The sequence below is a fragment of the Trachypithecus francoisi genome, unplaced genomic scaffold (assembly GCF_009764315.1).
Source record: "Trachypithecus francoisi isolate TF-2019V2 unplaced genomic scaffold, Tfra_2.0 Lachesis_group8, whole genome shotgun sequence".
Taxonomy (NCBI): domain Eukaryota; kingdom Metazoa; phylum Chordata; class Mammalia; order Primates; family Cercopithecidae; genus Trachypithecus; species Trachypithecus francoisi.
Genome location: NW_022681473.1, coordinates 116,454,825 through 116,480,211, shown reverse-complemented (window position 1 = coordinate 116,480,211; position 25,387 = coordinate 116,454,825). Strand labels below are relative to the sequence as shown.

The window sequence follows — 25,387 nt, the reverse complement described above, 5'->3', positions numbered from 1 at the left end:
GGAAATGCATCCTTGATTTCATATAAGATCAAGAGTTCAGTCTTACACCTCCCTTGCCTCCTAATGGAAACCAAACATTCTTCAAAACTGCTGGATGCTTGCTTTTCTTTACATAACGCAGTTCAGTTGGATGAGTGAGAGAAGTGAAGCTAATATTTAGACACTACCTACTATGTGTCAGATACTTGGCAATGTTCTTTACAGAAATACATCATCACATTCTTTAAACAACCCTTTGAGGTTGATACCTTCATTCCCATTTTGTAGATTAGAAATTGAGTCCAGAATTAAGTTCAGATAATTTGCCCAAAGCCATAGAGTTTTCAAGTCATAAATTTGATCTTAGACCTTTCTAGTTACCAAGGCCTACCTACTTAGACAGAATTCATTGGAGAGAAAACTTTCTAACATTGTTCTAAGAGGTCTTGATTCTTGGCACGTTTTTCTGTGTGATGTGTTCTCTGTCAGGCTTGTCATGATCAGGGGTAGGAAGAATGCACTCATTTCACTTATACATATCTACCATTGGGATGTGTTAGTAGTAGGAAAGTAAAAAACAAAAAAACATTTCGCATGATTTCCATGGTGCATTTTCAAACCCAAAGTAGACTCATGGATGGTGGCTAGCCAGATTTACTAAACTTGTGTACAGAATTGGTGCTTTGGTCCCCACTTTCCACATTGGACAATTGAGGAATGAAGTGAGAGCTCCACCCTGGCTTGAGAATTCTCCAGGGAGGGGATGTTCAGAGGCACAAGCCTAGGGCTTGAAGCTACTTGATGCAAGAGGGATGTTCGTAGAAAAGTAAACACTCACACATAATGAATCAGCGTCTCCATGGTGGACCTGATGTTAACCTCTGATTCAACTGGAGATTTTTAAAAATAAGGAATCTCTTTCTGGATTTCTGAAGGTCTCTCTTGCAGGGAGCTTTGTGGCTTTTCCATGTCTTCCACCCATCCTCTTCTGTAATGGATGGTCTGATGAAAGAACTTTGAAATTTCAGGCTGACTGCAAAGTCTCCAAAGGATCTGGGGTGCTGGGTGAACCAAATAGCGATTTAGTTTTTTTAATGAGATTGGGCCCTGGGTGACTTACCACTGGTTTCTCCTGGCTTTGATCAAAATATCCGCCTAGTGGCATGGTGCAGGCAGAGAGTGATGAGCAAAGATGATGCAAGTCTTCAGTTGCCCCCAACTGCCTTGCTTTGTAAGAAAATATTTTCAGTGTTTTTATGGGCAAGCAAGTCCTAAGGAAGTAATACTTGAATTTCCAAAAGCTGGTACAGAAGACACACTAGGCTCTGCCTACACAAGCTAGTCACAAATCTCTTTATGAATCTTCTCTAAATTCCTGTTTTGAGGAGCCTAAATGAAATTCACCTTATTTAGTAATTGGTTCTTGGTTCTTATATTTGTCAGGTGGATTTCTTTATGCCACAGGCTTCTTACCATGATCTTACAACACAGAGTTTAGATAAACTCTCTATTTCTTTTTGGGTACGTGAGCCCTCTAAGACAAAGGAGAGATATTTACATTTAGGGTGCTTTATAGTAAGTAATTGAGTCCCTGAATCACACAGCCTCACTTTCATTACGTTGGTTATAATGATATTCCTCACTGGAAGCAGCACCATGTCCTTTGAAAGAGCAGAGTTTTGAGGTAAGACAGCCCTGGGTTTGAATTCAGGCTTGATCTTTACTAATTTTTCCTTAGACAAATTATTTAACTTCTATAAACCTTTCCTTTCTGATCCTTACAAAGGAGATAATAATAAAGAGCTTTCAGGGCTGTTGTTAGGATTAGAGATAATTCCTGTGAAATACTTTTATACTTTTTCATTGCCACAGGGGCTCAATAAACCATTATCTTGTAGGTCACCAAATTCTGTACAAAAGTTCATTGCTGCTGTCGCTGTTATTACTTCAGCGGTTGTTAAAACTGTGGTTACTGTTAACCTGGTTACAGAAAATTTTCCACTTGACACCTCCATAACCAAGTGGGCCAGAGCCGTCCCTGTGGCCAGTTCAATTATTTTCAAATGCCTCTCACGCATTTTTACCAAACATGAGTTAGGGCTTGAGTTATGATTCCAACTCTAAAGCATTATTTTTAGACACTGCCCTTGCCAGTTCAACAAGGCAGCTTTTGGAATTGATGTTATCAGGATTTAAAATTATTTTAATTGCTGAAGGACTGTCTTCTTTGCTCTGGAGTCCTTTCTTTTCTGGGAGGTGACCTAGCCATTCAAAGTTTAAGAGAAAAACTCTATACCTGATAATACAGCCAGGCAGGATTAGAGCTCCTGTTCTCTCAGGTGTGACTTCCTGAGCCAGGCTGCCGCCGAAGGTCCAGGTCAGTGAATTCATTTGGCAGCTCCCTGAAGATAATAAGATTCAAGACAGAAAAAGCCCACCGACCGTTCCTTCTTCGCCACAGCTGTCCCTCATGTCCCCAGAAAGTGGCCATCCCAGTTCTAGCAGGCTTCCCCTAAGGAAGATGTCTGCAGGAACCGTGCGCCTCTCGGGTATGCTGGTTGCTGATTGCAGTGGTTGATTTATAGCCAGAATCTGGCACCTAGAAAAGGGGATCCTGTGTCTTTAAACAGCTGTGCGCCACTGTGTGTAAATGTGCTTGCTAATCCAGTGACTAATTCAGTATATTATAAAGCAGCACTGAGCCGGCTGCCAAGGCAAGGCTGGATCCCAACTGGAGTGGTGTGTAAGGCTCAGAGAATTATGTCTTGAATTCTGCCACACCATCCGTCGCTGAAATCTCATCTGGTGTGTTCTCTGAACCAGAGTCAGCCCTGGCCTTCTGGTTCCTGTCTGCCCACTCTGCTCCCTCTCTCTTTCCCTCTCCCTCCCTTCGTTTATTTACTCATGGAGGGTGGAGCCCAGCCCCATCTGAGTCAGGGCCGGGGAACCAATCAGGGGTGCTCTGGGGCATTCCAGGGGCCAAAATTCATGATCCTTTTGGAAAAGAATTTCCCAAAAAGATCCCTGGCTTCACAGTATTGTGACTGCACCTTCCTCAGTTCCTGTACAGTGAGCCTTCACCGCCCCCACACCCCACCGCCCTATCAGCTTCTCCTCTGTCTCCCCTACCAGGGACTGGAGGGGGAGAGAGCCCTGTTTGATGGAGACTTCTTCCCCATGTGAATCTTAAGCATGTAAGTATAAAGATGCACAAATCACTTTAAATGAGCACTCGGCAGACTTTTCTGGGAGCATCTTTAGAGTAGGGAACTTGAGGGATTTTGTTTGTCTTCTAGAACCTGTGGCCCTTTCTCTCGTCCTCACATAAGTGGTCTCAGCAGTTGCAGATACCAGGTGTCTGCCTCTGGAAACGGCCCTTGCCCAGCCTCTCCCACGGTTGGTCTCCCAGTGAGTATCGTGGGGCTCCCATCTCACAAGGATTTCCAGGTGGCGGAGGTGGCTGTGGGAGATCTCATCCTCTCGTCGTCTTCCCTTTCAGTAATGCCACCGTCTGCCAGGGGTGCCATCCTGACCACCTTGCCCCCTTTCTGCCCCTCATGCCCTACACCCAGGACATCTTACATGCACTCCTTCCTACCCCCTCCCCCAGTGCTTCTGGACCGGGCCAGTTCACTCAGTCTGCATTGCAAAACCTTCCGCTTCAGCCGTGATCCCAGCCCTCGTCGTGTGTGGTGAGCATGTAGCTATTGCTTGTGTGCTTAGGCGGTGTTTGCTTCTCCCACTAGAGGGAAACTCTGCCTGAGGGAGCTATGGTGCTCATCACCAAGGTACTCGTTGTTGGGCTCGTAGCAGTGGGCCATAGCAGTGGGCTCATAGCAGTGGGCCTCTCTCTCTGTCTCTTTAAAATTTACTGTTTTTTTTTTAATTGAGATATAATTGATACAACATAAAATTTACCATCTTAAAGTGTACATGTCAGTGCATTCTAGTACATTCATAGAGTTGTGCAATCATCAATGCCTAATTCCAGAATGTCTTCATCACTCCCGAAAGAAGCCCCACGCCCATGAGCAGTCAGTAGCGCTTTCTGAATGAAAGAATGCTCTGCAGCTAGGAGAGGAGGTGGGCCTGTATTCCTGACCTGGAGCTTGGAACACGCACCTGGGGGAGTGCTGCATCTCCCCAATCTCAAAGGACTTTTTCAGTCCCTCCTTCCTCACCACTTAAGCCCAAAGTTTATTCTGAGGGCTCATTGGTTAGGCTGCACTGTGTAGTGAGCTAGTGTCGTCTGGACAGAGATAATGAGCGCTTTCACCAGCTGCATGCAGACAGTTCAGTCCAGGGAGCTTGGGGCTGTGGTGGCTGCAATTTCCTAATGGCTTCCTGATGAGGCAAAGCCATTTATTAGCAGCGGATGAGGGCTGCACATCCCAGTCTCTCCCTTTCCTACCTACCCAGGCAGATGGAGAGTGGCTTCAGCTCCCTCCGCCTTTTGCATTGATCACTTTTTCTCTGCTTGCCACCCATTGGTTGGTCTCGCCAATTGATCTGGAGATTGGGTCTGCCTGGCGACTTATCACCCTCTTGGGCTTGCTACTGGGAGAGGCGTCTGAGGCTGTCTGCCTCAGGTCCGCCTGGGCGAGACTCTGGGGCAGCAGCAGGAACAACAGAATGCTGAAGACTGGGTGTTTGGGACCATCAAGAGAGGCCCATTGGGAAGGAGAGGAAAAAAATCTGTGGGACCTAGAAGAGATCACAATGAGGTGGATCTTTCCTGGAACCCTTAGGTCTCTGCCTTCCGACTGCATTTGCCTTCACAACTAGAGCTGCTTGTGTTGCTTCGGGCCATGGCCTTTCTGGGGTTCAACAAATAGCTTCATTAATTAGATAGATCAGATTCAGCTTACTGGCTAGTGCCCCTGATGTTAAGTTCTGGCTTTGTCAGTGGGGTTTGTTGTATTCCCTCAACCCTATCACCATGGCTCAGTGACCCTAGTTGGAATACCAGCAGGACTAGAAGGGTAGTGGTGTAAAACCTTTAAATGATGTGATGCACTCTGTCTTACGGTGCTTTTTAGATAAAGGTTCATAGATCACTGAAGTTAACTACAGTCTTCACTCTTTCTGGATTGACAGGAATAGCACCCTCAAATTTCAGAGCCATCAGACACCATGGTGTCATGCTCTTGGAGTTGACTGTTGAAAGTTGCTTGCTTAATATCCCTGGTATGCAACAGGGATGTTTGCTAGCAGGAAGCTTTCCCACCTTAGAGTCTGACCTTTAGTATTCCAGACTTATAACCTGAAATAGGAGTGGATAGCGTCATGGGTCTATAAAATCCCATCATGTTTATTAGATCTTTGGATGCCTCGTTCGTCTGTGATTCTTAATAACTTGGGAAGGAGTAGTGTTTATCCAGAATGATGAACCAGGACTTGATGGTAGTGAAGACATGGGAGAAAGCCTCTCCCTCCCAGTCCACTGTTGTAAGTAAACAGCAATGGTGTAGAGGCAAAAAAGATCCCGAGAGGGAGCCAGGAGTTCTAGAATTAGTAACCATGTGACTTAAGGCAAGTTGATGTCACCTTGAGCTTCATTTTACCCACCAGTCAAAGAAAAGGTTTGAACTAGATGACATCGAAAGCGTTTTCTAATTCTGTATTCCAGAAATAGTTGAGGACCCCTGACCAGTGGCAGAGCTTGGCTCCTCCTTCTCTCCACTTTTCATTCATTTTGTAACTACGTCTGCTTGCCAGGAAAGAGAACATCCCTCCAAGGAGTTGTTAAAGTTTTATAGCAAATTCTGTAAATTCCTCTTTTCTGCTTTTTGGCCCTGGATAAGGCTTTATGCATCATATAGCTAGAGTGAGGGCAGGATAGAGGGACAGAGACAGGGAAATGTGTGAACACACCAGGAGAGGACTCGGGCTGATAGTTATTGCTCCAGGCCATAAAAAAGGCCAAAGCTGAAGAGATATAGAGACCAAAATTATAGGTTAGGTAGGTCTACACAAACCTCGGGGTAGGCTCGGATGATAGGTTTAGCAGTGAGCCTAATGGTTTAGGGAGTGTAAGCATGCTCCCTTCTAAGCTTATTTCTCTAGATCCCTCCTTTTCAGTGCAGGAAACTTGAGCTGGGTCCCCACAATTATTGCCTAAATCCCTGATGTCTCAGGATTTCTGACTCCTCATTAGGGACATACATTTAGATTTACTGCTCTGTGTGGGGCCTGTATTCCATGAGATGTGCCACGCTGGGGCGGCACCATCAGTTTTTGGTGTGTTTAGCTGGCGTGCCGGCATTATTTGGAGCCTGTGATAGGCGGAGGGACGGCCATCTCATGTGCTTACCAACATTCTCAGGGTGGAGATTTCTGCATCTTCTCTGATGTCAGCCTTGCTTTAGGGTAAGAATGTGTGTCTCTCTGCCTTCTCCTGACTCCTACCATGTGGTTCCCATGTGGCTCTTGTGAATTACACTGGGATGATTCAGCAGGGCCCTTAGAGAAGGGAATATTTCGTCTGTTGGGAGCAGGGGATAAGGGAGGAGTCAAGGAAGCAGTGTTTGAATGATGTGCCGTATCAGGTCAGGTGACCTATGCACCCACTTAGATCTTCGCAGTTTGGTATATTTTAGACGGTCAAATGCTTCATCTGAATGTCAGTCTCCGCCATTAGCATAGCATGAAAGATGTATGAGTATGTTTGCTTGTTACGGGCTTGTGCACATTATCTGTTGTCCCAGTAGTTCAAGTTTTATGAGAGTACCCTGCAGATGGTCTGGACCCTGAGCATCTTGATACACTTCTGAAGTTGATGAAGAGCATGTGGGGCTGAGGAAGGAACATGATGCATCCCTTTTAACCATTTCTTGGCTCCTAGGGTTCCTTGGCCCTAGCAGTATCCAGCATGTGCCTGCTCTGTGCTTAAAATTTTAAGTTATAAAACATTTAAGTGTTTGCTACTAGTTCCCTCCCGATGGGTTGACGTTATCTGGGATATTGTCAGTAAAATATCTTAAGCTATTTAAAGGAAAAAGAGGAAAAACATCTTACTTCGATTTTTATATCTCCTTACATATTGGTTTTCCAGGAACAAGGTGGGAAGTTAGTGACAGGAACTTGAGGCATGAGTGGAAATCTGAAGTTACTGCTCAGGGGATCTCTTTGTTGAGCCCTGAGTTTCTTGCCTCTGGGAGATTCCAGCTTTGCACTTGGGATTCTTAAGGTGATAAGGTTGGACAGGATCCAGGGGTTGCAGTTGCTTACTGTTGGTTGCCCATTAACCTAAGGGCTAAGGGCTGTCGGTGGAAACTCACAATGAAAGCATGCAGGAGGAGATGCCTGCGGGGGCTCACGGCTGTGCCTCCCTCCCTGTGCCTTCCTCCCTGGCCCAGGCTCTCCGCATATTCAGTTTGGTGTCTATCACAGGCTAATCTACTGGTGGCTCTTTTTAGTAAGCCTGTAGGAGGATTAAGGATACAAGTAACACAGTTTGGGAGGGATTAAAATTGATTATCTCTCCAAAGCCATGTTAGAGCAAAAGATGAAATTCCAGAAAATAGAGATACCCTCAAAAAGGGGCTGAAATAAAGGGAGGAAGAGGTTGTCCCTGAGATGTAATGCATACATATCTGTGAATTTCAGCTCTTGGCCTCTTTATTTGTCTCAAAAGAAATGAGGAGGGAACTTTCCCAGGGAAAAGCTCCTTTATAGTGCTCCTAAACATGTATAATTAACAGACCTAATCAGACTGTTGTTTCAGAAACCATAGAGTTGACCTCCATCGATTAGTTATTTTTTCCCTTGGCGTTCCCACCTTCCTGCAACCTCTGTAAAGAGAGGCCTTAATTGCTTTGGGCTGGGCAGAGCAGCAGTTACTTTTCTCATCTCTCCCTTCTCAGCAGTGGCTGTATTTTAGCAGAAGGCAAGCAAACTTAAGAGAACCTTTAGGCTAAGAAGCAACTATGCGAGGAAAAGAGAAGCTCATTTCTAAGCAGGCAGCCTTCTTGGTGACCTCCTCTTCCTCCCAACTTGGGTCCAGTTGGAGCTGTGCATACAGGGCAGACTTCCAGTTCCTCCTGTCTGGGACTAACAGTGGCAGATATAAATAGACCAAGACTTTGTCTATAGCCATTGTTCTCTAACTGCCCATTGTTTCTGGAAGCAAAGCAATGCTGTGGCTGCAGCTCTCTCTCTCTTTCTCTCTCTCTCTCTCTCTCTCCACCCCAACCCCTTTCTCTGTCTGTTTTTCTCTCACTGTGCAGGGGTCTGAAATCCAGCTCAGCCATTTGCGCTATCAGCCACCTTTGCACTTGCCTGATGCGTAGAAACTCAAGGGGAGAACTGGCTCCACAACTGGTAGACCAACTGAATATTGTAACCTCATATTTTGATTCCAGTAATGCTTTTGTCTGAGTCTTTCTGTGATATATTTGTGGTCAAGACAAAGATATGTGGATCTAATGATAGTAAAGTCAGGAGGATTTGTAACTGGTTGAGCAACTATACCCAACAGGTCTTGATTAATGTGTCAGTGTCAGAGTAATGCACAGTCTCTGACATTATGTTATGGGGATCAGTACTTGCTGGTTGCCTTTTCAACATTTTTATTAGGGGCTTAGAATAGAGAAAGATGCAGAAAGCACACTTAGTGCATTGCAGATGATGCAAAGCTGAGAGTGACAGCTAATAGGATGAGCACAGATTCAAGATATAAAAAAGTTCTTAGAAACATGGATTGAAACAAAGTGAAGTTAATATGGGTAAATGTGAAGCCCTCTTGTGAAGTTAATGAAATTCAGTCAATAGGTACAAAACTGGTTCAGTATCAGTTTCTGTGGAGAGGTCCTGGCAATGTCCTTTGAGTGGCTTTTGTAGTTAGGCTGTTAGATCAGTGTTGTCTCAGTCTGCACCAATCAAAGCTTATGGAGTAGGATGATCATCTTATTGTTCCTATTTAACTTCTGAGAAGTACGATGTTCACCTATGAATGCTTATGATGCTCTTCAGGAACGTAGGCTTAGAGGAATGCTTCTAGGTGGAGCGAGGGGAGTGGCCAAAAACCATGCCAACATGAATGGTTGAAGCAATCAAGGAGTTTGGAAACATGGATGGAAGTGATGATAGGAGGAAGAGAGCAGGGAAAAAGCTGCCAGAGGAGGACAGATTCGCTTTGTGCTGCTGATCTCTCAATCAGCAGAACAAGGGCCGATTGATAGCACTCATAAGAAGGCAGATTTAAACTCATTGTGTCTAATCATTTTGAAATAATCATTTTGGCTTCTAAGTGAAATTGTATAGCTCAAAAAGGATGGGGCAACCAAATGTCTTAAGTGAGAAGACTTCTGGGGAAGTATGGTGGTCGTTTTTCAGGTCCTGCCCTGCCCCTGATGACCGCTCATCATCAAGTACTCCTCCATGGATCTGGAAGCTGGGACAGGGTGTGCACACATACTGTGTTGCTTCAGTGCCTGTGGCTGCCGTATTGAGAATCCTTGTCTGTTGTACTGGGAAAATGGACTTGCATATTCTTATTTTTCATTGTGGTTTCCCTAGGTTGAAAACAGACAGTTGTACTGTGTGAATGTGTATGAGTATGCTTTTTCCTTCTCTGTCCAGATTTATTTATTAAAAGAAAAACACATCTGCATAAAAAAGCCTTAGAACGCAGGAAGAATGTCCACTTTGTTTTTCTTTCTGTAGCACCAAGACATGTGGGGTTTCAGCTTCCTCTAAGAAGTTTTTGAAGACTGGCTTTCATCTCAAACAAGACTTTTTCCCATTGGAAAAATGGTCCTTTTTTGGTTTAAAAATGTATTTATATAATGTATAAATAAATAAGAAAGTTGAGAGAGAATTTCCTTTCAAAATTGATGAAAAAATGTTGCTTTCCGAACATCATTAATTGGGAGTCAGTTCTTGCCTCTTCCCAGGCTGTTGCCACTCTGCATTCTGTTTTCTTTATGCTGGTTTACAATTTTCCAATATTCCCTTTCTCTGCTTCCTCCTTTCTTTCCTTCTCTCCTCTCTTCTTGGCCAGCTGTCCTCCTCTCTCTGCACCCAGCTCCAGCCTTCTCCCTTGGCGGCTACCCGCATGGCCACTGCACAACCTTCCCAGCCCCCGTTCCTCCTTCCTTTCTCAAAGCCTTTCTTCCTTCTGCCCTTCCCGGGCTAGCTTTGAACGCCTGAAGCCCTCACTGGAAGAGGCCTGTCTCTGTGTTTGTTTCCTGCGTGGGAGGGAGGGGCAGGCCTTGAGAAAACAGTTCAAAAGTGCAGAAAAACTTTACCTCTTCCAGCCTAAATAAACGGGCTCTACTCCATTTGTTTGCCCAGATTTTTCCTTCGCCCATGGAGAAAACTCCTCATCGTACACCTTGCCCAGTCTGGCCTTCTTGGTGATTCTCAGCACCACTCTCCCGATGCCTGTTTTGTCCCCCGACCAAGTGCCAAGTGGGCCCCGACCCGAGGTTTGACCAGGCCAGTTCTGGGTAGGATGTGCAACGGAGCCTGCTGTCGGCAGAGCGTCTCAGGGATGGAGGTTCTTCCCTGCTCCAGAAAGAGCTTTTTCTGTAAATGAAAATGTTGGAGAAAATGAAAAAATAAATGTTACTATGCCCCATCGTTTTTGCCTCGTTTGCTTTTAATTTTGTGAATAGGTGCAGGGAGAAAACACCTGGCTTTAGTGTCTGAAGATGTGGGATTGAGTCCTTGTTATCTCACTTTACTGGCTTGACAGTCTTCGTTAAGTCACCTAAGAAACCTTTGTGAGCTTCGATTTCCTCACCTACATGGTAAAGATAGTACTACATGTGCTTGTTTTGAAAAATCATACTAGAATATTCAAGAAAACACTTTCTAAAAGATATAGTTCTATTCAAATAGCAGGAATGATAATTCTAGGTGGGAGTTAAGTGAAATTAAAATCAATTGGTTAGCCCAATTCACCAGCATCTGCAAGATCTCACAGGATGAGGCCTCAAAGGCTGTTATGTAAACCAGAAGTAGTGGAAGCTGGGATTATAGCAAGATGTAGTTATCAGATATTCTCCATTGTCTTCCTGGGTGGGGTTATCGTATGTCACGTTGGTACCAAAAGCCTTATGATCCTGTCATGAGAATTTTAGTGAAGGCAGGCAGGAGTTTTCTTCATTCAAAAGTGTAAGATGTGGGAAGAACCAATAGGATGCAATGTGGTTCTCTGCAAAGCCGTGGAGAAGAAAGGGCCCAACTCATTCTTTCCTCCTGAGTAATGTAGAGACCATGGCTCTGTGTTTTTCATGACAAAGAAGTCACACTGTTCTGGGACATTTAGGAACTGTAAAATATGTCATGTGGTGGGAGTCAAGTGTAATTATCCATGCAGGAAATGCTTTGAAACATGTAAAATACTTTGTAAATGACTTGAAATGATCATTTAAGAAGCTTAAATGATTCTTTAATGTACCCTATCGAGGTGGTCTCTGTACACAGGAATCATAATCTCAATAGCTAAAACTTCCTCTAAATTGCTTGAGTGTCATTAATTTAGAGGCCCATAAATGACAGTTACAACGCAGCTTGGGTTTTGGCAGATTCCAAACACATAGAAAAGAATTCTCAGCATAAAATTATACCTTTACTTTGTGCCATATTGATTCTAAGGTGGAAGTCTTAGGATATTTTTACAACCAAAAGGCATCTTAGGTGCATTGGATTCATGTAGTTCTGAAGTGTCATGGCAAACATATTTTAGATGCTGATTGTTGCAAGAAGTATTTTCCCCTTAGTAGACTGGAGGATGCAGAATAGGTAAGAAATTAGTCTATTCTGTTAGAAAAAAAAAATGCTGGTTTCAGGGGATGTAAATTTCCATTTATATCTCAGAATCTGATTTTTGCATTTGTTTTTCTTATTTTCTCAGTCGCTTGTTTGTACCTGGAGAAATTGCCAGATTCCTTCTTGATGCTGCTGTAAGCATTGGGAAATAAAATCTTTTTTTTTAAGTCTATATTTTATAAGATGCTTTTCAGTATAATCAAGTAGCCAATGATTTGTTGAGCACCTACTATGTCTTACGCTTTGGCATTTTCACATACAGTCCACTTAATCCTCACAGCATGGCAGGTAGAGCATCCTAGAGAATGAAAGCGAGCTTCGTCTGAGGGGCTTTGAGACCTGGTTTATGTACCTTCACTTGCCAGGCTGCTAGAGAAAAACACATATTTAGAAGCCTTTCCAGCAGGACACATTCATTCATGTATTTCCTATTTTAGGCCATTTGCCCAATGTTTAGGGTGGGAGATTTGAACTAGTCTAAGGAAAGAGCGAGATAATTTAGCTACAGGACCCAGGGGGCAGTTCTGTTTTCTGGCTCGGATCCTGGAACGGAAGAGCCTCTCTGGGTTTCCCTGAACACCTGGAATTGATTTGGGTTTTGCTCTGACTTCGAAACATTTGCTGAGGTGGAGGATGGTGGAGGAGGTAGGAAAGAAATAAATCCAGTGATTAAAAATAGCTTGTGCATGTCAGGTGCCTGAACGAATTTGGGAACATGCCTGCAATCCCTTTTGTCTGGCAGGTCTGAACTCCGGCGCTGCCGAATTACAACTGCTTTCATTTGTTTTTCCTGCTTCCCTACCATGTAATGGTCAAGGGCTCATTGGAACCATGTGTGAGCCTGGTGAGTCACCAAATCCTCAGGACTTCAGTGGTAATAATGTGTTAAAACTCCTTTTGGGGGATGGGGCAGGAGGTGGATGAAGGGAAGAGGGAGAAGTCTGAGGTCACTTCCTACAGATGTTCAGTGTGCTGAGCCCTCTCTACAGGCTTCTTTCTCAGGCCTGGCTGCGGGACCTGAAACCAGCTTCTCCCTGCAATTTGGAGCTGCCTTGCAGGAGACCATCTCTTTTGTCTTAGGGCAGCTTCCCTCTGCGGAGAGGCATCTCCTCAGAGTTGGCACGTTGTACCCAAAGAGCGTGCTTTCCCTAGCGGCTGTGTGCATTGGCAGCAAACCGAGATACTGTAACTTGAGACTGGCTTGCATTTTTGGTCAATCAGGTCACTGGAGGGTGAATTGGGGATTTTCTATGCAGCTTCTTCTCCCTTCTTTGCAGTGGTTTTTATTGGCTGGTGACTTCGAAAGGGTTAGGTATTAAAAGAAGGTCAGAAACCCAGTTGTATGTTTCCTAACTCATATGAGTCTGTTCCAGGTCCCATGGTATACTATTGTTTGGCACAATAATAGACGGTTTGGTTGGGGTGGGTGGCCTCAGCATGGGCTCTGAGTCATCTATTGCTTTGCTCTTGCTGGAACCAAGAGTCCTGCATTTCCCTCATTGTGTTGTCACATCATTGGGTTTATGAAAATACCGCCACGGGGCTGAGGAGGGACATTTGTCTCCCTTCTTTGCATTAACCTTAACCAGAAGCTTTGTGGATTATAGCACCTCCCTGAGCTGGAAGTCCTGCCTGCCTGGTTTCTAGTGCCTCTCACAGGAATCGCTTACCACTCCCTTCTACTCTACTTCCACCCCGCATTTATATGAATGAGAGAGGGCAGTAGAGACTGTCTTTCTTTGAGATTCCTTTGCACATTATTCTGAGATCATTAGCTTCTTTATCAGGAGAGTTCTCTTGGAGACCAGTGACCACTTTCCAGGGCTCATCAACTTGAGAAGCAGAGCCATCCGTCAGTGTGGCTGCAGCCATTTCTCTATTTGTATTGGTCTGAAGGGGTAAAGGTGCCTTATCTCCTACACTGGGACTTGTTCTTGGCAGTTCGGCAATGGTCTTACCTTTCACACTGCCCTTTTGTGCTGACCAGAACTCCCAGCCTTTTTATTTTAGTTTTTGCACACTTTAGTTACAGTTGTAAGTTCATGAGGATGTTGACCATTAAGATGAAATATCACTGCAACCTTCGGCTTGTAGGAAGTGGAAATCCATAGAACTAGCTTGCCATCTTGATTTGAAATCATCTCTCTGTGATCTAACACTGGCACTTTCCAGATCATGACAGTGCTGCTTTGAAAGAAGTTCTGGGGTTGAAATGGGCCAATGCATGAAATATAGACCTAGATTTAAGCACGAGAGAAAGTAACTTGAAGCCTTTTTTTCTTTTTCCTTGAGCTTATTTGCCTTTTATTGAACTTTAACTGTATGATCTCCCTTTATCTGAAAAATATCCTTGTGACAATGAAATATTTGTGGGTGAAATGACTTGTCTGGGATTAGGTGTATAATTCTTCTGCGTGTGTGTATGTGTGTGCATGTGTGGAAGATGAAATAAAAACGGGTAGTATTGATAAATGTTGAGTAGAGTTTCTCTTTACTTTTATGTATGTTTGAAAATTGCCAAATAAAAAATGTAAAACTCTATGAGGGATATAGACACCCCCTATGAACAGACCTCTTTTAAAAGTGAATTGAGTAAGTGACTTATCCAGTGTGTCTACACTAATGGTATAAGTGAAATCAGAACCCATAGATTTTGATCAACAAGTTGTCAATAGTGCATGCCCCCCTCTCTCTTTCTTCTTTGTCTTTAGAATCCTGTCTTTCAATTTGGAGAACTGTTCTTTTATCCTCTCCATGTGGACCAGAAGATTTATTCTTGGTTTACTTTTACTTTAAAAAATATATTTCAGTAAGCCTCTATGTAACAAATTAAACTTCTGTTATATGCAAAGTTACCCATTAGGTTGAGTCAGGGTTGCACATAAACAGAGAAGGAAGCCAGGTTGTCACTTAACCCATTTGCTGCATATGGAAGGAAGCCTCACTTGACTGAGTGCCAGGAAAGGAAAAGATTATAGTTGATTCTGTAAATGGCTGTTAATTATGTTCTTACGGGGCTAGCTGTATGAAACCCTGGGTTTCTTGGAATGGTTTTAAGTTTTTAATCACTCCTAAAATCTTTTAAAGTAAGAAAGGAAAAGTCCCATTTGTTTCTTTCTCAGCTCTGAAAATGTTGGTTTTCCTGGATATCTGATCCATTTCTGTTTGCAGTGGAATAGAGAGAAAGGCTCTGAACTTTAAGAGTTAGAAGAGTGGCTAGAAGCCACTCTTCTAGATAGTCCCTCATGGCCTTGTGACTTTAGGTCAAGCTTGATCTCTCAGGGCCTTGATTTCTTCATATGTGAAATGGGGACCTTGTGATACCTTTCCAGGCCCCTCAGCAGTTTTATGTTTAGAGGATATGTTGGAGTAGTGTATGTGAAGAGTCTTGGCAAACTGTAAAGCATTTCTCAGGTATAAGGCATATTACTCACTCTTGATATTTCTTTCATGCTGCTATTGAGTGTGACCATACCCAGCACACATGACTGGTATCATAATCTGATGGGGTTGGGCCCAGTTCAATGGTCATGCAAAACTGGGACATGTACCTTGGATTTCTTGTCCTTGGCTGTATCCCTCATCTCCTAACCCTAGGATCCCAGATGCTCCAGTCTTCCCATGATCATTGATTGAGAATGGTGAGAGAATAAACTTGTGAGGTCAGTAAGACTAGATGTCTTGAACTTCTTGCGGAACAAAAGCCACCTAGTGTTTAGATTCTGTGTACCATTGTTGGTAAGAGCCATTCAGTTTCAAATAACTGAAAAGAATGGTATGAAAACACACATGAAACACCCTGGAAGGGTTCTTGGAAACTGAACAGCTCTTAACTTTGAGTTACATGTAAGTGAATGGAAACCCTTGTTTTACATTTCACTTGAAACATCTATGAGGTGGTTCAGGGTTAGGCCACAATGAAAAATGAGCAGATGTTTCCCCACATTCAAAATGCCACTAGCTTATTCTTCTGCAGATTCAGGGAAAGCTACCTGCTCACTTCTGTCTAAATACTGTGCAATCTTGTAATGGTTATTTAATCACCAGCTTCTACACAACTGTCCTTTCAGAGGTCTAGGGGAACTCCTATAAATATTAACTGAAATGTGGGGTCCCAAGGAATAATCAGTGGGCAGGAAATCTAATATAATTGCAGTATATTTATGTCCTCATTTTCCAGTGTGTTTAGAATCTCCACTGTGTTGGCATAGTGTTTCTCCAGGGCAGATTCTCAGCATTTTGAAACAAATATGTTATTTGAATTTAAGATATTATAATTATTAGCACAAAGGAGATTTCAGTATTTTTCCACAAAATATAATTAGTTAATGTCTATGGAGGTATTGATTAACTTCCAGACACTGATTCTAAAATTAGAAATATTTTGTACCTAATGTAAAAATATTATAATAGGTAATGAAGTAAAGTATTTTAAGAGTAAAGAGGTATCTGCTTAGGCTAAGTCACGTCAGATTTTCCACCTGTGTAATGATGTTATTATTGTTTTTGATGAGTATAATGAACAGAACTGCTACAATCTGCAGACAACATAAAGGGAATTTTTGAATTAGTATTTTCTATGATGGGTTTATTTTCTATTTAATATACGCTTTTGAACATGATCAGTCATCATTTAAGTGCAATGCTCACACAACTGAAAAAGACAACCTTTGCCAACTGTTCACTTACTTATAGAGGGGAGTTTGACTTTTTTTTTTTTTTAAACTACAGTTCCACACTTTATAGGGTAAAGTTCTGACTTTTATGTCTAAATCCTTTGACTCCAAGGACAATGCTGTGTCTTCTCTGGAGCTGATCAAGTCCAAATGCAGGTGTCCTAAGTGGACAGGGATGGTTCCCCTCAGCTGGAATGTGAGCCGTTTTTTTCAGAGATCTAGCACTTGAGTCTCACAGCCAGAGGGGCAGAGCCAGGCACCTCTGACGGGGCCCCAACAGCACGTGGACTGGGCTTGTGGAGGTGGCATTGAGGTGGAAAGGCAAAAGTAATTCTAGCTGCTTTCCTGGGAGAGAACAAGCGAGAACCCAGAAATGCCTGCCCCCTGACAGGAAGCAGAAACCTACGTGGAGAATTGTCCGCTCAGCAGTCCTGTCCAGACCACACTGTCAGGGCATGTGGAGTTATGGGAGCCAGAATCAAGGAACTTCTTTTTCAGGCTTTCTGCTGTCATCCTTGGCTGTCACCTCACACTGGCATCCCACTGTCCTAGCTTTCATGTTGAGAAGATTCTGGGGGCCTCCTAGTCAGTCTCATCCGTCAGTTCCCGTTGCAGCAGAACCACTGCTTGTCCATTTGGCCCGACCTGTATTTTCCACATGTGTTGTCCTGGCCAATTTCCGCCATCAGTAAGGTCCTTTTCATCAAGTCATAAATCTAACGGAGGGAACAAACACACACAACAAAACCCACACAGTTCAAGTTCATGAATTCGTGTTGGATGGGGGTGAAGGGAGGAAAGTTGCTTCAAATTTGGAAAAATTTAATTCACTCAACATTTGTTGATTGACTCGTGTGTTTAGCCGTGTGCTGGGAGCTGAGGCTGCCACAGTTGTTTCTTCTCTCAGAAGCGATACTCCCTGGTTAACTAGAGAGCCCTTTTCTGTAAAGTGAAACTGATTTCTACTCTAAGGGAAGACATTTCTGGACCTGCCTCTGAGCTGTTCTTGGAGGTGTAGAGTGGGGATGGATAGGGAGCAGCCATGAGTTTCTTAGTGACTCATTTGATGATTACTCCATTGTTTGAAGGGCTGGATGTTATGTAATCAACACTCTATCCCCTCCCCCAATTTCTTCCCCCTAACAATCTGGGATTTTCCATCATTCTGTCAACCTTTCTGGAGACATGTTGATTTTTTCCACTAGATTTTTTTGGGCATGTCCAGGGCAACCCAAACTCACCACTCCCTGGAACTTCAGATTCCTCATCATTGGCAAGGCCTGGAAGAGCAGCTAGGGAGCCCTTCTGTTCTTCCAGGGCACAGCCTGGACTCTAGCGGTTTCCTGACAGCATCGCTAAAAGCAAACAGGAGAGAAAGTACCTCCTTTCCTTCTTTTATGCAGTGTAATTTCCACTTAGTTCGACATTCAGAGGCAGTATGTTTGCTCCTTTTTTCGGAGATTTATCCTATGTTTTAATTTCATTCAGCCCATAACATATTCTTTATGTCCGGGGAATATTTTTTAACCAACCAAAGTTTAGAAACAGGCAGTTGAAGAATTTCTGTAGTAGCCTTGCCTGGAACTTAGTCACTTTATAAGTCAGTTTCATGGGATACACTGAAGATTCAGGTTTCTAGAAATCACTTCAGTAAAGTGTATCACTGTCAAAAGGTGACAGGAAAGCTAGTAGGGATTCTCAGCTCATGTCTTTGCTTATTCACTTTTTGTGGGAAATTGTGCCTGAGGTGAATTCAGAAGATGTTTAAGTTCAGCTCTATTTATGTACCATCACCGTGAACATGGTCCACAAATACAGGAGGATCTGGATGGACATAGCAGAGATTAAGGTGCATGTGGGTATAGCAAATGATGATACATTTGCAAATCTGCAGGCTGTAATGTCTCACTCTTCTTCACTACTGACACTAACCAAGCTTTATAGATTTTTCATCCTGTATGCACTTCAAATTGGCTCACTTATGTTGTCTGCGTTGCCACTTTTGTAGTCAAAGCCACCATCGTCTCTCACCAGGACTGATGTAGTAACTTTCTAAAATGTCTTGCTTATCCATTCATACTCACCTCCTAAACCACTCTTTACAGAACGGGTAAGGGGATCTTAAAACAAAATGATCTTTTTTTAGTTGATGCTGATGTCACTGCTCCGAGGACTACACTTTGAGAACCACTGATCTGGAGTATTCTCTTCTTCCTAAATTCTCATGTATCCTTCACATCTCAGGTCAAATGTCTGTCTTCTAAGGGAGGCCTTTCCTGTTTCCTTCAGACATCCAGGAATTCCTGTTGCACATTAACGTTGCATCATGTGCGTCTTCTTTGAAGCCCTTATTGACGTTGTATTTGAACACTTAACTGTATAAATAGGTTTGTAGTGGCTGAATCTACTGCAAGAATCAGATGGCTGGCTCCTGTAGAGACTATTTCTGTGTTGTTCACTGTTGTTCCTTTGACTCCTTGCACAAAGCAAGTGCTAGATAACCATTTTTTGAATGAATGAATAAATATTATTTCCTTTTCATAGGTAACTTAAAGCATGTAGTAACGTTAATATTCTTGGTAAATGTGAAAGACAAGCAGGGACTGTGTATAAATTAGTAAAGGTGTTCAGGAAGAGTAAACACATTTGTTTGTCAGGGATGCAGGACACTTTAGGCCTACCACAATGTGGAAAGCCCCTTAAATTTTGCCTGCTCATGCCAGCACAGTGGCTCATGCCTATAATTCCAGCACTTTGGGAGGCTGAGACAGGTGGATCACCTGAGGTCAGGAGCTTGAGACCAGACTGGCCAACATGGTGAAACCCCGTCTCTACTAAAAATACAAAAACTAGCTGGGCATGGTGGCACATGCCTGTAGTCCCAATTACTTGGGGGGCTGAGGCAGGAGAATGGCTTGAACCCAGGAGGCAGAGGTTGCAGTGAGCTGAGGTCACGCCACTGCACTCCAGCCTGGGCAACAGAGCGAGACTCTGTCTCAAAAAAAAAAAAAAAAGAAAAAATGTCCTGCTGTGGTGCTCTAGTGAGGATGCTAGCACAGTTGTTTCTCAGCTTGCCTTCTTACAGTCCATTTGTGATGTTTTATGAGTGGTTCATTACCTATGTAATTTTTGTTATTCATATGCAATTTTCTTCCTGCAGATATGGAGTGTGCAGATGTCCCACTATTAACTCCGAGCAGCAAAGAAATGATGTCTCAAGCATTAAAAGCTACTTTCAGTGGTTTCACTAAAGAACAGCAACGACTGGGGATCCCCAAAGGTATGATTTTGTAGTTGGAAAAAGAGTGATTGGGGTCAGACCCTTTGGGAAGACTCATTTTCTCACCTGGAGTGTGTGAGGCAGACGTTACACTAACCACATTGGAGTCAGCAGCTATGGGCCATGGCTGCCATCTGTTAGGGCAATCATGACACACACACTGAGGCTGCCCCATCTCCTGGGCTTGTCCCTGCCATCTTGGTGTGAGGACAGTGGTCCTCAAACTTGCCTGCTCACTAGAATCACTTCTGGATCTCTTGGAGCAGCTCTGACGTTGGGCAGTACACCTGCTGTCATCTGAACTTCTAAGTGTCATTGGTGGGTACAGCCAGGTTAAACCTCAGGTCATGTATGAAGATTGCATGTTATCAGTACTACAGTGCTACTCAAGGCACGGCTTACCATAAGTACAGACTTTGCAGTGTATCTGGTATAATACAGGCACCTAATAATGTTATTACCAAGTGCCATTTGAATGACTTACTACTACTAATTGCTACAATTATTACTACTATAATTGGCTAAGATAAAAAATAATTGAGAATAATAGTCTCAAGTATATTATAAGTTAAGAGCAGAGAGAGGCATGAGCAATCTCTTGTTATTATTGCTATTAAAGAAGCCATTTGTTCTCTTGTTCAGGGCTTTAAAAAAGTCCAATGGGAATAAGGCAGTGAAAGAGGAGATTCATGGAAATCTTTGCCTGCAAGGGCAGAGAATACTCACGTGGTACTTTTTGGCTGGCAGTAGTGACCTCCTAGCTGGTGAAACAGAGAAGGCGGAGATGTTGAATGTGGAGGGGAGGGTTATGGAAGGCACTCGATGTGCAGGCTAGGCTGGTGCTTCCTCATTCGATGAGTAAAGATAGCATTCTCAGCTAAGTTCCGTTCCTTCGGTGTCCTCTCTGAGGCTTGGATAGGAGTTAAGAGCCTGACCTGCTGGATCTTCATCTGATGTCTTTCCTCAGACCCCCGGCAGTGGACAGAAACCCATGTTCGAGACTGGGTGATGTGGGCTGTGAATGAATTCAGCCTGAAGGGTGTAGACTTCCAAAAGTTCTGTATGAACGGAGCAGCCCTCTGCGCCCTGGGTAAAGACTGCTTTCTCGAGCTGGCCCCAGACTTTGTTGGGGACATCTTATGGGAACATCTAGAGATCCTGCAGAAAGGTAAATATGTGGAAACAGGGAGAGGTGGAGGTTATGTGGGGTTGCTGTGACAGTAGGTAGGGGACTCACCCAATGGTGCGACGTCAATGCCTTTCTTTGTGGGCATCCTATTGTAGGACGTATGTGGGGATGTGCCTGGTACACTGCTCAGCGTATAGCAGGTACTTTTAGATGAGTGTTAATTTCTTTTTCTTCTACATATTGGGGGTCCAGATATTAATCTTCTGCAAGATTGTACCTCTGAAGCTTCTTGGATTGCAACATTCTAATCCAGGTCCTTATCTCAAACCCATGCCCTGTTTGAACAAGCAGTGCCCACAGCCAACCCAAGAATAGTTTGTGTGTGTGTGTGTGTGTTTCTGCAATCTTAATACATACTGCCTTGATGCACGGCCACATAATACCTGATCACATCCCGGGAAAGCTTAGCTTCTGAGAGCATGTTAATAAGACAGATTTCTCTGCCCACTAACTGGATTGGAATTGCAGTAGTGCATCATACCTTTTACATCTGGAGCAGGAACTGGGGTTATATCAGGACGCTGTGTTGCAACCTTGTAATGACATGGCCTCCCCTAACAGCCTCTTCCAACCTTTTTGGACCAAGTGACTCATGTACCACAGTCCTGGCTGAGTATAGAAACAGCAGCAGGCGGCAAACTTGGGTGTTTTTGCGCTTATTTTTCTGATTTTTTCTTAAAATAAATTGCAGTTACCAGCAGTCAGCAGTGCCCTCCAGCTGACTGTAAGCCTAGAAGCCCATTGCCCTCTCTAACCCAGGCCCACCCTTTCCCTGTGGTCACCAGCTCTAACTCTTGGCACAGACGCTGGGGGAGGGGAGCAAAACTCAGGATTAGCACTTTTACCCCACATAATACCTTCCTTTGTTTAAGAATATATTCCACTCGACAGTGCTCAAGAGAGACCCAAACTAGATTTCTCTGTGCTCAAAAGTGTTATCTTTGTTCCTTCTCCTCACCTTCTGTTGAAAAATAAGACATAAAGGAACACAGGAAAGAACTAGGTGAGTCTTTCTGTGGCCGCTTTTACCGAGGATGGCAGGCAGTTGCACAGGCTTCCCCAAAGCACTGGCGTGTTCTCCGTGCACAGACACCCACCCATAGGTGTTGACATGAGCAGCCTGTTTATAGAGGGAAATGATATGGCAGGCTCCTAAAGACCTGATTTGACTGTTGACTTCTAAACACAATAGCAGATTCCATCAGACTGTGTAACCCAATATATTCTGCTAAGAGGCTGTTTTCCTCCATTTATCACAGTGGAGCTGCCAGGTGTTTTGGGCTGTCTAAGCCTGTCTCTGATTGTAGTTACAATTAATATCTTTCGTGTCTCCTTGTTTCCAAAGTGCTTTCAAATACATTTTCTCTTTGGATTATCAAAATAACTGTGTGAGACAGTAAGGACAAGTCCTATTATTGTCTTTGTCTGTAAAATGAAGCTCAGGCTAGCAATTTCTTCAATATCACTCATCTCCTTAAACTTCATTTTATTTCAACTTTCAATACATGTTTATTTTATTTTATTTGTTTATTTTTTGAGACAGAGTCTCGCTCTGTCACCAGGCTGGAGTGCAGTTGCGCGATCTCAGCTCACTGCAACCTGCGCCTCCCGGGTTCAAGCGATTCTCCTGCCTCACCTTCCCCAGTAGCTGGGACTACAGGTGTGTGCCACCACACCCGGCTAAGTTTTGTATTTTTAGTAGAGTGGGGCTTCACCACGTTGGCCAGAATGGTCTTGATCTCTTGACCTCGTGATCTGCCCGCCTTGGCCTCCCAAAACATTGGGATTATAGGCGTGAGCCACCACGCCCAGCCTCAATATATTTTTATTTAATTTAAAATTTAACATCCCATCCTGTGCTTTTTGTATAATAATGTGGACTCACAGGGGCCTTTTGACCCCTAAGACTGGTTTGGCCTCGCTTAGGGTAAAGGAAGAATGGAAGAAAATTTAAGAGAATTAGGATATAAGTTAGTATGTTTGAGAGCAAAAGCCATATCATCCCACCCAATATTCTGTTGAGAGAGGCAGAAAGAATTCTCCCTCTTCAGGTTCAGTTACTTGACGAGATGAGCATGATGTTTGTGCTGAGACTACAGCTTTTGTTCTGTAATTAAACTAAAGCAACACAGCACCAAAAAAACATAGCTGTTTGGGGTGGGGTGGAAGGCCAAAGGTATGGGGATGTTTCAATCTGATAAACTGCTAAAGCAAAGTTTAATCATTTTATCTCAACTGGGAACTGTTTTTTCTGTGCAGGCATAAACTTGTTTTCTCAGCAGACTTTGCTCCTAACAAGCTATCAAATACCTGAGGAAAAACCCAAACCCATACTCTCTTTATGTCAGATTCTTATGGTGAAATATAATCAGACTACTCCATACAAGAATTGGAGGCCATGGCATTTGTTCCAGGGTAATTAGAGGATCCCAGGCTCACTGCAGTGTCGTGCAGAGCTTTCTGTCCACAGGTGCACTTCGTTTCGTCTCCCTTCCTCTCCTTTTCCTAGGGGAGTTGGCATCTGGGCAGGAGCTTGGTTGGGTTGCTCTTCTCCCCCTTTACACAAGCCCAGTCACATTTCACCAAATGGAGTCACCTTACCAGTGTCCTGCTTCTTGTCTGGGCCTGAACTTGAAACCTGAGGGCAATGGGAAAAATACAAAACAAAAACCAGACATCTGTTAGAGGAAATGGAGAATGTAAAATCTACTGCCTAAAGACTGCCATATATTTTTGAGAAGTTTTGAAATCGACCAGTTTGGGGGTTGGGGATTGATCCTGCGAACCTGTGATGTACTCAAGCCTTTGGCTCTAGTGTGGTCGACATACATGCAGTATGAATGCATTGAGAATGAATGCTGAATGCCTTCTCAGCCCTTAGAGATTACACATGGATTCTCTTTCCAAGATACTAAATCCCATTTTGCCACTACTGAAATAATAACTTTAGTCATATTTTTTTGATCTCATGTTTAGACAAGGTCACAGTCAGGATAGACTCAGATACCAACTCAGTTAATGAGTATGCAGATTTCTTAGAAAAGGGGTTGAGATCATTGTGGTCTTTGCATCCAAGATCCTTTTGGCTCAAGCATGACTTGAATATTGACCTCGTTGTTCATTCCCTATCTGTTCATTACAGAGGATGTGAAACCATATCAAGTTAATGGAGTCAACCCAACCTATCCAGAATCCCGCTATACCTCGGATTACTTCATTAGTAAGTTCATTTCTACTCCTTTATAGGAAACTAGGAAAAGGTCCCTATCTCCGTCGCTCTCAGGCTCCTTCATACTAATTCTATCAAAAATAATATCTTCTTAGATGTAGACTCTTCTTTGTTACTTTATTTTATTATTTTCCACAAAGCAGAAAGTTTCAACCTATATACATGGTTCATTAACCTACCAAGTTCATACACACTAAGATCCCTCTCTGATACCTTCAACCTGAAAGTCATGCAGAGAGACTGCAACTGGAACCCCGAAACTTTTGTTCTGATTTGGTACTGTTCACTCTGATGGCCAAAAGAGGGTTGGGTTAGGAATTTGATCTTGGCTTTTGTTGTTTCCTTTTTACTAGTGGAGATGACAGCATTTCCTCTCAAATCCTTCTTTAAGAGTGTGCTATGCAGCTTCAAATTCTATTAGAGGAAATAGAGCCTTCTCCTTTTTCGTGCAAGATACTGGCCATACTGAAGAGATAGCCTGAGGGAAAGAATGCCTGTGGGCCTGTTGCACTAATGTAAGCTCTGAGCTATAGGACCATCTTCTCTGATGGCTCTGCTTTTAAAGGGTATATGAAACAGGTTTTATTTTTTCATTTTATCTTTTTACGTGATTACAATTTTTATTCCAGTGACACAGTGATGTTAACTACCCTGTGTCAAGAGCTTATTGTGTGGGGAATGTTGTAGGCATTTTACCTATATCCTCATTTCATCTTCATCGCAGTGCTCCGGGAAAGATCGCAGTCACCCCCATTTTATAGATGAGAATGTGAAGTCAGGAAATCTATCTTGTCAAGGGCCATAGCTATTTAGTAGTGGACAAGGTTAAAACCCAAGCCTTTCTGATTTAAAGTATTTTCCCTTTATTCTCTAAGGAGCTTGTTCCATGTCATACAGCCTCTGTCGGTGGTGAAAAACTGCTTTTTTTAGGGACAAATCTCTCCTCTCTTTAATTGCAAACCCTTTGTTTCCAGGCTATGGTATCGAGCATGCCCAGTGTGTTCCACCATCCGAGTTCTCAGAGCCCAGCTTCATCACAGAGTCCTATCAGACGCTCCATCCCATCAGCTCGGAAGAGCTCCTCTCCCTCAAGTATGAGAACGACTACCCCTCGGTCATTCTCCGGGACCCTCTCCAGACAGACACCTTGCAGAACGACTACTTTGCTATCAAACAAGAAGTCGTCACCCCAGACAACATGTGCATGGGGAGAGCCAGTCGTGGTAGGTCATATTTCTTCTCTAAAAGCTCTTGTG

At 43.4% G+C, this 25,387-nt stretch overlaps 1 protein-coding gene and 1 long non-coding RNA gene across 6 annotated transcripts in view; one reads left to right on the top strand and one right to left on the bottom strand.

Moving 5' to 3' along the window:
* The window catches only part of ETS1 (ETS proto-oncogene 1, transcription factor), a 128,713-nt gene that overhangs the window by 77,287 nt on the left and 26,039 nt on the right, over positions 1–25,387 (top strand). For 4 of the 5 annotated variants that reach the window (XM_033205614.1, XM_033205617.1, XM_033205618.1 and 1 more), the window contains 4 exons: positions 19,594–19,713; positions 20,681–20,881; positions 24,045–24,122; positions 25,106–25,354. In XM_033205614.1, the coding sequence (XP_033061505.1) occupies positions 19,594–19,713; positions 20,681–20,881; positions 24,045–24,122; positions 25,106–25,354 (648 nt within the window). Of the gene's footprint in view, positions 1–12,499; positions 12,602–19,593; positions 19,714–20,680; positions 20,882–24,044; positions 24,123–25,105; positions 25,355–25,387 lie in introns of all 5 variants that reach the window. The other variant, XM_033205615.1, reaches the window with a different exon arrangement.
* On the bottom strand, positions 16,345–20,685 carry LOC117080502. The gene is made up of 3 exons (XR_004435875.1): positions 20,440–20,685; positions 17,675–17,788; positions 16,345–17,149 (listed from the first exon to the last, which is right to left on the bottom strand). It is a non-coding gene; the product is annotated as an uncharacterized LOC117080502 (long non-coding RNA).